The sequence below is a fragment of the Myotis lucifugus genome, unplaced genomic scaffold (genome assembly GCF_000147115.1).
Source record: "Myotis lucifugus unplaced genomic scaffold, Myoluc2.0 scaffold_2721, whole genome shotgun sequence".
Lineage (NCBI taxonomy): Eukaryota > Metazoa > Chordata > Mammalia > Chiroptera > Vespertilionidae > Myotis > Myotis lucifugus.
Window position 1 is genome coordinate 7,335 of NW_005873769.1, and position 12,880 is coordinate 20,214.

The 12,880-nt window shown below is 46.9% G+C and overlaps 1 protein-coding gene across 1 annotated transcript; it reads right to left on the reverse strand.

Annotated features, from left to right (window-relative positions):
- Window positions 1-1,930: 1,930 nt before the first annotated feature.
- On the reverse strand, window positions 1,931-7,004 carry LOC102437794 (dual specificity protein phosphatase 10-like). The gene is made up of 2 exons (XM_006108580.3): window positions 6,613-7,004; window positions 1,931-2,778 (listed from the first exon to the last, which is right to left on the reverse strand). The coding sequence occupies exons 1-2, from the start codon at window positions 6,956-6,958 to the stop codon at window positions 2,513-2,515; spliced, it is 612 nt and encodes a 203-aa protein (XP_006108642.1). The 5' UTR covers window positions 6,959-7,004; the 3' UTR covers window positions 1,931-2,512.
- Between the last annotated feature and the right edge of the window lie 5,876 nt (window positions 7,005-12,880).

Below are 12,880 nucleotides of genomic sequence, written 5' to 3' on the forward strand. Positions count from 1 at the left end.
CCTGAGGCTCCCAGGCACCGAGGGAGGCCCAAGGCCTGGGGAGTCTGGTTTCTAGAGTGACGTCTTGGCTAATCCATATTATTTTCACAAACTGGTTAACATGCCTCAGGAAGACATGGAGGCTAAGTAGCTCAGAGCCGATTAGCAAAAAAAAAAAAAAAAAAGTCCTGAATTCTGAGTCTCTCTCAGAATTCTTGGTATGCTGGCTGGCAGGATTCCTGTCTTTCTCTCAAAATTACAAAGTTCAAAAAACATAAATCATGTTCATATAACTAAAGAAAACCTGTATTGATTTTTTTCTCTTTGTTTTGGTTTTTAAAAGAAAAAGGAGACAGGGAATAAGTCTTACATTCTGTCAGAAATTTCACATTTGGACTTAGAATCAACAATTTAAAGAAATGCCTAGTAAATCATCCCACATTTTAAATCACGAATTATAGGTCAACCCCACTCCTTACATAGGCTCGGCCACCAATCCTCAGTCTGAAGAATAGAAAACAGCATGAGAGAGATTTACTTTTCACTTAACACTTTGTACTCAATGCAAATAATTCCAAAATTTCTGTTAATGTCCTCGTAAGAGGTAAAGTTACTTCTAGTAGAAAAGCTGTTTTTCAAAAATGTCAAAAAATATTGCATTTATAGTAACATTTTTAAGCAAACATTCACAAAACTCTATCAAAAGTAGTCATGTGGAATTGGACATGCCAGAATTCTTCAAGTAGGTAACTGGTTAGGCAAGTGTCAGTGGCTGTGAGTGTCCCCTAAGGCCAAATCCCTCTAGACATCTGTCTTCATAAAACGTAGAAAACATTTGATTTCATTCCTCTGCTGTGCCCACCCCCTCGTCTATGGGTCGGGAATCCACGGACTATAAGCCGTGTCTCATATGGATTAGCCAAGACACCACCAGGGCGAGCAGGAAGCTGTGTCTGAGGAAGCCGCTCCAGTTTGCTGGTGAAAAAGCAGGAACTAGAAATTGGCTGTGGTGCACCCTCCACGGTCCATGTCACTAAAAATGTCAAGTGAGCAAGTGGCGATGGAGGGGTGAGGATGACCACCAGGAACCCTAAACAGCAGATTGTCACAAGTGTTTATCAAATAGCCTCTGGGGAGATCCTGGGATTCTAACCAATCAATCTGTCAGGGACCTAACTGATCACCAAAGCTCACAGGCTGGTGTAGAAACCCCTCCTTCCTTAACGTGACTCTACTTGGAGCTCCTCCAGGCCTGAGAGGAATTGCATGTGCAGGAGGAGATGGTGGAGCTGAGGATAGGGGGAGCCCTGAGAAGGCCCATCCTTGAGCTGTTCTGCTTCCTTGCTCATTCCCTCTGCATCACGTTGAGAACAGAGAACATTTCACCTCCTCACCCCTCTTCCCTATAAAAATGTGTATTTCCACTTATGTGACCAGTTACCAGAGGTAAGAGATGCTTGATCTGGAGTTGAGGAAAAGAGGAGGAAACGACACACGTCCCAAGATGAGTTTCATTTATATAATGAAAATAAACCTTTACACAAATCAACAGAAACACACCCAGTTGTTTTTTTGCGAAAAATATTTTTAAATAAATTTTTGTCTTTTTTTTTAACATTCTGATATACATATGTAACAAGGTTTATGGCACTGTAACCAGAATCAAATCCAAAAAAAAAAAAAATTTAAAGGAAAAAGGTGGGAAGGAAAAGTAATCGGTTTCATTGAATGCTCTTGACTCTCCACGCTGGCAAATCTGCACTATTTGCCTAGCATCTGGCTGCCCGCTCTAACTCGCTTGCACACTCAAAACACCCTAGTATTGCACAGTGAAGGCATATGGTAGAATGGTCAGTTCCTTGCTAGTTCAAAAAAAAATCTCTTAAACCCAGAAAGGGGAAAAATATAATCCAGAGTATGAAACACACAAAATCAACAGTATCTTTGTCTCTTTCAGGAACGTGAAGGGTCCGCAGACCACTTACGCTGCCCTGATTGCACTCGGCACCACTGAGCAGGTCAGAGCTTGGTGGGTGGGTCTGTTTTCTACGTGAATGGCCCGGCAGATCCAGGTCTTCATAACCCAATGTCTTTTCTACTGTCTTTTGGTTCTTTTTAAAATTGGTACAAAGTGTATATTCGGTCTATGAACCTGCACAGACTATATAATCATAAACTCTACAAATAGCTTCAAAGGAAAGGGGGGGGAAATAAGTTTTATTACGTGTTTATTGTTGGCTTGAAAAAAAACAAAAAACAAAAAACCCACTTCCTTAGCCAGAGTGGAGAGATCCTTATAATAATCTTCCTTATCAGCTCCTGGGCAGTAAATCTCAATGGGCACCAAAAGTTAAATTCTTCTCACACTGGTTAAAGATAAAAAGATTTTAAACGAGTTTGTTTCCGTTCACAAACCTTACCCCCAGCTTAAAAAAAAAAAAAAAAACAGGAAAGAAAAAGCAAAGAAATAATCCGCTCTCCTTTCTCTCTGTCTCCTAACAGAGACCAGTGACCCTGACCGTCCCGACTGCTGTCACACCACCGTCTCCACGCCCATCAGCTTTGGTGTAAGGATTCGCGGTGTCACCCCGTTGTTCAGGTCTTCCTCGAACTCCAGCAGCTGCCCCATGAAGTTGAGGTTTGGGGAGATAATTGGTCGTTTGCCTTTGACGAATTTATAAGCATCAGTCATGGTCATCCGCGTGTGCTTCATCAAGTAGGCGATGACGATGGTGGCCGAGCGGGACACCCCGGCTTGGCAGTGGATCAGGAGCCCCTTCCCACACTGGTGCGCTTCCTCTGGAGAAGGGAGAACGGCAAGAGGTGAAGGCAAGCACACAGGCAGACGGTAAGCGAATTCACTTTCCTCTGGACTTGACCAGGCCATATTTTGTTGAGGAAGAATAAACTAAAATGGTTTTATACCAAAGTATAATTTACTAGCTCACTGTATATGTACACTGACTGGCCAGATGATTATGACCGCCCCATCAGTACAATGAAGTGAATTAGTTATGCAAATAATAATAATAATAATAATAATAAAACCTTGAGAGTATTTGCTTAGGAAGTTTTCAAAATTCAGTATTTTGGGAAGTGTCAATGAAGTACTGATGGGGTGCTCATAATCTGGCCACAGCGAGCCACAACCTCCAGAGTGGGCGAAAAACAATCGTTGCATAAACAAGCAGCTACATTCCTGCATTTAAGAGAGAGCAGGTGAAGGAATTATTCATAGTAACAGGGTACCCCACAGGTGATGGCTTTGACTGACGAGAGAGCCACAACAGTTAACTTCCATGTGAAGCAAGCTACCAAGTAGGCCCTCCTGATCCAGGACCTTAATTCCAAATGCCAAGACTGGTTGACCTTTCAAAAAGTAGAGTCGTTAAAAGTCTCTCCCTGCCTTCGAAGAAGACAGTTCTTTATGCCAGTGGTTGGCAAACTGCGGCTCCCGAGCCACATGTGGCTCTTGGCCCCTTGAGTGTGGCTCTTCCACAAAATACCGACTTCTGCGCATGGGCCACGAAGTTTCAGTTCTAATAACTCTCGAAAATACGTGCACGCCCGCACATGGTATTTTGTGGAAGAGCCACACTCAAGGGGCCAAAGAGCCGCAGTTTGCCGACCACTGCTTTATGCTGTAGAATTGCTCTGGACAGGAACTGGTATTGATAAATAAGAATGTCAGTCTTACTAAACTCAAACCGAGGTCAAAGAGACAGAAGTCAACTAGGAAGGTACCATGTTCGGCTTCTTATGGGAAAACCCTGTTGCGAAGTTAGGAAAAGACTTGTGGGTCCAGGCATGAGCGTCCCCTACATCTGCACTGGGGAGCCCTCTGTGATGCCACAGCAAGCCCAGGCATTTTTCTAACGGAGGGGGCACCTGATTCGACACATGGAGGAATCTCAGCCATGGCTCAGAACCCAGAGCAACTGGGAAAGGCCATACTTTATATGTTTCAGGGACATTAAAAAGCCCAGAGCAGCTGTGGGCACTGCCTAACGGATTCCTCAGGACGTGTCTAGACTAAAAGGCATCCCCAAGAAAGTGTCCCTAAGGGGACACCAGTTATCAGCGGTTCTCAACCTGTGGGTCGAGACCCCTTTGGCGGTCGAACGACCCTTTCCCAGGGGTCACCCAAAACCATCCTGCATATCAGATATTTACATTACGATTCATAACAGTAGCAACATTACAGTTATGAAGTAGCAACGAAAATAATGTTATGGTTGGGTCACAACATGAGGAACTGTATTTAAAGGGCCAGAAGGTTGAGAACCACTGAGTTAGATGAAGAACAGGAAAGGACAACAGGGTAAGGAGAGTCGTGATTTAACTTACAACTACCAAGAAAAGAAGCATCCTGTAAATTTCCATCTTAAAAACCTACAGATCAGGCTTAATTCTCACAGAAGTATTTCAAGAAAGTATCTCCCTCTTTTAATGTCTTCTTTTTAGCACATACTAGTTATCAGCCGCCACACCAAGACTAGGGTGCATGGTGGTAAGAAGATGAGCTACAAAGCGCTGCTCTGACCACTGGTTCCACTAAACATTGGGTGAGTGACCTTGAGACTCAATCCCTCTGTCTGAACCATGGGAATAACGCCTACGAACCAGTCTCGGGGAACATGGGTATAATATCACCCAACTCAGAAATAAACTGGCATAAACCCTAAACCTAGACTCTTTTTAGTTTCTATTGGACTCTCGGTGAGTGTTACTGTGTTTATAAAACTTGCTGTGTTTTTCCTAGATCAAGACTACAGGACTTCAGTTTACCCAACGATATAACAATGAAAACACAATTGTGCTACGCAGGCTGGGGTACGGAACCGAAATGCTGTTTGCTACGTGTTTGTTTTTCCTTCTACAAAAGCAGGTAAGTGAACGCCCTACAAGAACGTAGGGCGCTTTGATTGCAGTCCTCTTAGAGGAAGCACATTGCATGCTACTCACTAAAGGAACACAATTTCCTAACTTCCCTCAACTGGAATTAAGTCAGAAAAATTGCAGCCGTAACATCATGTACCAACCAGAAAGTTCCTCATCTGCCTGATGACAACTATTTCTTCCTCCGGGCTCAAGGTCTGGCTCAGATGTTGGTAATAAAGAAGGTAAGGTCCCTTGGCGGGAACGAACAGAGCATGGTAAACACTGCCCCAGCTTATTGTAGAAAGGACCCTGAGTTCTGGTCCCTTCACTGACACTAAACCTCCGATGACCCTGGAGAAGTCATTTTGCTTTTCTGAGTTCGGTGCCCACTCAGAATTTCCTTCCTGGCGGAATACTCCGTGGTCCTGCATTGAAGGCACTTTAGCAAAGATAACAGCGGGGCAGTGAGCTGGGCAGTGGCCAGCGCTGTCAACTCTACAGCCAGTCCACCAGACCCAATTGGCTGTTGAGCCCAAGGCATTTTCCTAACGGAGGGGCACCTGACATGAGAGCATTCTTCCCGGGACACAGGCCAGTAACAAGCTGCTGCCATATTTAGGAAAAGCACGGGGTCACCCTTTTGTGGCCATCAAGGTTAGTGTCACTGGATCTGCTGGATGCCAGGTGTTCCCCAAATGATCATTTGAACGTTACCACAGTCTGAGGCTCTAGAGGCAGCAAAACTAAAGGTAGAATTAAGGCTAGGCTGGCCATCGCTTCCTTTTGGAGATCAAGGCCTGCTGTTACTAGAATTTTCCTCAGGCTGGACACCTTGATCTTCCTACTTCAGTGAGTCTGGGGTGAACCGTCTAAGGCAGTGGTTCTCAACCTTCTGGCCCTTTAAAGACAGTTCCTCATGTTGTGACCCAACCATAAAATTATTTTCGTTGCTACTTCATCACTGTCATGTTGCTACTGTTATGAATCATCATGTAAATATCTGATATGCAGGACGGCCTTAGGCGACCCCTGTGAAAGGGTCGTTTGACCGCCAAAGGGGTCGAGACCCACAGGTTGAGAACCGCTGGTCTAAGGAACTCGAGTACCATCTCACCAATGCTCACATTCACACCCTTTGCTACCTGATGTTTCAGACGAAGCAGGGAGAGGGAAAAACACTCCCCGCCTCCAGTCCTCTCTCTTCTCTGCACTGATGTGATGGAGAAAGATGTTGGCCATGGCATTGCCTCACCTCATGTAAAGAGGCTCTACCAACTGCAAGTCCACTGAACTCAAGGTAAGGGGGGTGTGGGCGAGTCTAGTCACTATGTTTTATTTCCTGCAAGGTGCAGAGGTAGACCAGAAAGCCACAGCACCAGCTCTGGTATCCACTGTCTTGCCTTCTATCCATTCTTTTATAGAAATTATACTCTGGAACGTATCACGGCTAACCCCTGCCACTTTCTCACTGAGCACTTGAGGGTTTCCAGCTGAACGCCTCCCAGGCAAGTGGAATTCCTGCCCTTTTCTATTCCTGATGGACCCAGTACACTCGGTGGGTTATGACCTGGTTCAGATATTAGTAATAAAGAAGGTAAGGTCCCTTGGCACCACGCCGGGCAGCAGAGCCCCAAAACCACACCGAGCAGCTTTCCTTTAACACCCCGACATTCATCTTGAACTTGACATCAAAGCAAAAGCCGGAGGGGAAAGGAAGGCGGAGGAGGCGAGCTCCCCGGGGGCGGTCGTTACCAATGAACTCGAAAGCCTCTTCAAAGTACTGCCGCAGGTTCTGCTTGTTGCTGTCGGTGGCCGGCAGCCGCTTGTAGTTGAACAGGCCTTTCTCGTAGTGGTAGAGGGGCAGGTGCGTGGTGACGTTGATGACGTAGCCGATGTTCAGCCGCTGCATGGCGTCCAGGTCTTGAGCGTCCTGCTCGTTGCCAAGGAACAGGAAGGGCAGGATGGGCGTCAGCTCTGCGTTCTCGATGTCGGGGGTGGTGGGGATGCACTGAGGTAGCACTGAGGCCGCGGGAGCGCCGCCCCCCCCCCACCTCCCGGCACTCTTGGAGCTGGAGGGAGTTGTCACAGAGGTTTTCATGGTTCTGCTTAAAACTGCTGAGTCCACCTAGAACGCAAACACAGCGAGAATGACGCCCCCAGGCCTTCAAGTGGGCAGCAGCTACCTTCCCGCTAGGAAGGAGTGGGTGGTTTGTTGTTGTTATTGTTTTTATAATATGTTTTTATTAATTTTACAGAGAGAGGAAGGAAGACATAGAAACATCGATGAGAAAGATCAGTATTGATCGGCTGCCTCCTGCACACCCCTCACCAATGGGGAACAAGCCCACAACTTGGGCCTGTGCCCTGACCGGGAATCAAACCAGTGACCTCCTGGTTCGTGGGTCGATGCTCAACCACTGAGCCACACTGCCCAGGCAAGAGCGTGTGTTTTTTTGCAGATGTATATATATTTTATAAAATAAAATTTAAGCCCTAGCCGGTTTGGCTCAGTGGATAGAGCGTCGGCCTGTGGACTGAAGGGTCCCAGGTTCGATTCTGGTCAAGGGCACATGCTTGAGTTGCAGGCTTGATCCCCAGTGTGGGGCATGCAGGAGGCAGCCAATCAATGATTCTTTCTCAACATTGATGTTTCTCTCTCTCTCTTCCTCTCTGAAATCAATAAAAATAAAAGAAATATATTAGAAAAATTAATTTTTTTAAAAGTCCATTTGGAGACTCAGGACAGGCTTTGGATGCTGTCAGTGCGCACTTTTAATACAAACTGGGGCATGTTCCCCTGGAAAGAGCACCATGCAGCACCCGGCCGTTCCCCCGGCAGCTAATTGCTCCTGCCGCCCGGAGCACGTGCTCGGTGGCCTACATAGAACCTTGCACCTTGGGAGCTGACGGAGGCACAGCGCGATGACCTCAGGCGAGGAACCTCTGCCAGCATCTCAGCACCGCGGGCGTGTGCCTGGCACCCGTGGTAAGCTCACCTCACCCACAGTGACAGCTTCCCTCCCGACCCAGCACCGTGGCCATGAGCAGGGACCTGGGAAGAGCCCGTTGCCCTTGGCTCTCATCCCAGTCCCGCCCCTTCCTGGTCCTGTCACTTGCTGATGTTCATTTCTCTGAGCCTCAGCGAGGGCCAGGGCATCTACCCCCTGGTGTGAGCGGGAGCCTGGAATGAATGAACACATGTGAAGTACTCAGCACGCAGCCTGGCACTCGGTAGCACTCAGCAGGGGTTTGCTACTTCCATGAGAATTATTTCTACGATTGCCCAGGCAGCAGAGAAATGCTTGGAAAAGACAAAAATACAGGGAGGGGAGTTTTCCTTCTCTCTTTTTTAATATTTTCCATGTATTTCACTGACCGTTTTCAATCCCGATTTCCAGCAGGAGGCAGTGTGGGAGCAGCCCGGATCCTTGCACCCACTTTTCCATCAGGAAACCTCTAACACAAGCATGTCAAACTCACAGCCCACAACGAATATCTTTGCGGCCCAGCCAATATAACGGTATGTAAGAAACAATAAAAAATTTCTTAATTATTAATAACAAACTACAACGTTCGCTAATGACTGATTACTATAATTGTGTAGCATTCATTTCCCTGACGCGCAGGCGCACCATTTCTCTCCACTAACACTAGCAGCGAATATTTTAGCAGCCGATGGCCACGTCCTTAAGTCTTGGACTAGCTTGTTTGGTGTGCACAATGGGAAATATTTTGCTTTTGGAGAACAGGAAAAATAGGTTTATCTGCGTTATGCTTATTAATTTGTGCAGTTATTCAGTGGTAAGTTAACGTTCAAGAAAAAAATATTTTTATTAAAATGTTCTATTCTTTTATGTTAAGGATGACTCATTTATTTCAGCTCTTTGTATTTGGCATGTCTCTATCGAAATAAACCTACATTTCTATGAAAATTGAAGCTTTTGTTTTTTTTCGGCCCACATACGCTTACACCTTATTTGGCCCGTGTCAGCCTTTGAATTTGACATGCTTGATGTACACCTTTAGCTAGCTTAAGGCTCTGTCCTGCCTCCTAAATGCTCTGGGTCTCGTGTAAAAAGCTGAAAAGTGTACCAGTTTCTCCATTTTTAAAATGCAGGCCTGCCCCTCTACCGCAGGAGCATTACCCATGAGAATATAGCTGAAGGAAATCAGCTGCATACATAAGATGTTTACTACGGCATTGTCTATTTTATAGAAAAGGTCAAGTTTAAAACAATTTTAAGGGGAGAGTTCATGTAATCACCCAATGAAATGCTATGTAGCCACTCAAGGTTGTGAAAAAATAGGAAAACAAAGAGAATGTTTGTTTGATATTAAATGAAAAAAGGCAATTCAAAAACATCCACCGTACATAGTGATCAAAAGTTGAAGGACTATGCAAAAAAAAAAAAAATACTTGTTTAAGCAAACTATGATCCAGAAATTTCCTAACTTAAAGTTTCCTTTCATATTTGTTAGTTGTATCACGCATGTGGATAAGCCCAAAGGATTATTATGAGGGTCATGTTATACAATATACAAGGAAGGGCTACAGCACCAAATCAGCTCTAATTCAAATCAAACAGACGCACTCTGGCCTTTCCTTTGCAAAGAGGAAGGTGTTGGAAATCTCCAATAAGCTGAAAGCTACCCAAACACAGCCTCTCCCCGCTCGGTAGGGGCTTTACGGCAGCCTCCCTGGTTTCAGGAGGTAAAACAGGAAACCAGAGCGCGAACAGGATGGGGCTGTGGTGAAACAAGGACAGGAAGTCTATCTGTCCACTGGCCTCCGAGCCTCCCGTATGTCCTTCAAGGCTCATCTTTAGCAACCACAGCAGGAAGCTCCAGACTGTAACGGGGATCCAGTGTCGGGGCTGTTCACAGCCAGCGCACGGGGACTTGGCCATGTACACCAGGGAGGTCACATGTTACGGTCTGGCAATGACCCCAAGCATATGCCGAGGGGTAATATTGGGATCACTTCACTCCTCTGTCAGGGTCAAACCTCGCTCTTCTTTTTGCAAAAAAAAAGCAAGAGCTATCACTTCATTTTAATTGATTTTGAGAATTAAACGCTGCCCTTACATATTATTATTCTGCTATGAAATCGGGGGGGGGGGGAGTATCTGGGCTCAAAGAGATCATTTTTAAAGTAGACGGAAGGAATGGAAAACCCGAAACACTTCACTAGTGAAAGCATTTAAAGACACTGAAATTACCCACTGCCCCCTCACCAGCTCCACAAAAGAGACTGAAAGGATATTTAAAACCTGCCCAGCTTTGGCCCCTACCAAGTCCAAGGAGACGGTTCCACACTGATTCCGGGACGGGAACCCCACTCACTTTTTTTTCCCCCAAAGAAAAAGGCAGTTGTTACACTTTTCCATAAACAATGAGAGGAAAGAACAACTAAAACGAATTCAAAAGAAGTTTCTAAGGGGGTAGGGGGAGAAAACCAGAACGCTCTCGTCTGACGTAGGGTACTCAAGCTGTAATTTGTCTCAAAAGCGGCTGGTTAAAAAAAAAAAAATGCGCGCCAGCAAACCCCCCACGCAGAAGAAAGCCGCCCGGAGCTTTTTAAAATTCTGTCTCTACACCTCCTTTCCCAATGACATCAGCTGGGGGCTCCCCACCTGCCCAGTTGCCATAGCAGTTACACAAAGACATACAATGACATCAGTTGGCATGATATCAACTCTTTGAGTGCAAACAATACAAGAAGGAGGACTTTGTTTAAGGCCTTTGGTGCAACTGTGGTCTGGGGAGGCAGTGATGTAATATGCTAACAGGTGGCATAGGCCTTCCATGTGCCTAATGGGGGGCGGGGAGACGAAGGGGAAGGGAGGAGAGAATTCGAGACAGAGAGATCCGAATCACAGGGGGGCTCACGTGCAAAATTCTGGGCATGTTGTATGTTTAAGCCATGTGAGAACTGGCTCGGGGAACATGTGGAGACGGAGTGGACAGAAAAGGAAAGAATGGAGTTCAAAGGTATTAGCTGCAGAAGAAAATTTGCACTGAAAGAAGGGAAGAAATTGTCTCCCGCCCAAGTGCTAGTCTGATGATCAACGCGGGCAAGAGTTCCCATGAAGGGCTGTCCCCGGGATGGTGCTTAAAGCAAAAGGAACCAGTGGGATGGCCGTGGTGGTTTTGGAGCGATGTCTGTAGGGACCAGAGCTGTCTTCCCTTGGGAGGTGGAATTAGAAGCTGGGGAGGAGGGAAGGAAAGGAGTGAGGCTAACGAGGTTTTCTCTTCCAAACCCTCTCCCCTACCTGACCCCATCCAATCCCCTAGAGGCCGAACTGACCGCCCCCATTCTGTGGAGCTGTGATGACTGCATAGTCAGCGAGGAGCTGGGTCATTTCACACTTGTTCTTGCTAAATGAGAACATTACAACATGATAAGCGACACTGAAGCAGAGGCGGTGCGGCTGGTGGGTAGGTGCGGGGGTTAGAGGCAGACAGGCCAGGCTGCGACTGTGATTCTGCCTCAGAGGAGCTGTGAGGCCTGGTGCAATCACTTTCCCGCATTAGGCCTCAGTTTACTGCTCTGTAGAATGGGTGTATTATCATCTACCCAAGGAGCCTGGTACGAGAAGCCCAGGTAAATCTGTTGCTATGTCACCAGGCGCTGGTTAAGTTAGGTCTTATTACCCCAATGTCACCAGCCGCCCCACCTCCCTCCCGTTCACCCATGGGCACCGCAGTCCCAAGTGCCCCACATGAGGGCAGCGATACTGAGGCCAGGCTGCCTGGGCTGCATCCCGAACACTAGCCACACCATCACCTGCACAGGCTTCTCACCTCTCGATACCTCAGTTTCCCCACCTGGGGAACAGGGACGACAGCAGCACCTGCCTCCCACTACCGTTTGGTTAATAAGTAGCAAGTCCTTCGAAACCATCGCTAGCACATATTTAAAGCACATGTTTTTGCAATACTTGGGGAAACTACCCTTTTAAAGATCTAAAAAAGACTGCTTCATATAAAGACTGAATAAGAAGTAAGCCAATGTCTAGAGATTTTGCTCTGAAAATTGCATTCAAAGGAAAGCAGGAACCAAAGCTTAAACGACACGGTCCTACAGGAAGCAGCAGCTCCCTGTTCCTCAATGCATGTGCCGCACTTCGCCAGTCAGAGCATCCCGGCGAGGCTGCGCACGTCTGGGTTCCAGGCTTTTCCAGTGGAGGGAGGACTGAGGGTTTCATCTCACTCTTTAATCTTTTTAAATTCCCCAATTACCATTCACAGTCATTGCTCTTTAGTATTAGTTTCAGGTTATAGCATAGTGGTTAGACAATCATAGGACTTTTTAAAAAATATATTGATTTCAGAGACGAAGGGAGAAGGAGAGGGAGAGAGATGGAAACATCAATGATGAGAGAGAATCGCTGATCAGCTGCCTCCCGCATGCCCTGCACTAGGGATCGAGCCTGAAACCCAGGCATGTGCCCTGACCGGGAATCGAACCATGATCCTGGTTCATAGGCTGATGCTCAACCACTGAGCCACGCCGGCCGGGCAGACTGAATGTCTTAAACGACTGCTCCCCTCTCTCCCCGTCCTCCGAGTCCTCACCAGGCTGACCACGCTAGGCACCAACTGTGTGTAGTGACCGGAGCAAATAGTTTCCAGGCCCGAGCAGCAGCATTGGGCGACGCATTTCCAACCCTTATCTCAAAACTAGCTACTCTGTCAAAACGAGTTTGGGCAGCACGTGGATGCTGAGTGGCAAAGAACCACCCCAGCCCCCAAAAGAGTAATACACACCCAGCCCCTAAAAAGACACACACACCCAGCCCCGAAAGAGACATACACACCCAGCCCCTATAGAGACACACACACCCAGCCCCTAACGAGACACACACACCCAGCCCCTAACGAGAGACACACACCCAGCCCCTAACGAGAGACACACACCCAGCCCCTAACGAGAGACACACACCCAGCCCCTACAGAGACACACACACACCCAGCCCCTACAGAGACACACACACACCCAGCCCCTAAAGATACACAC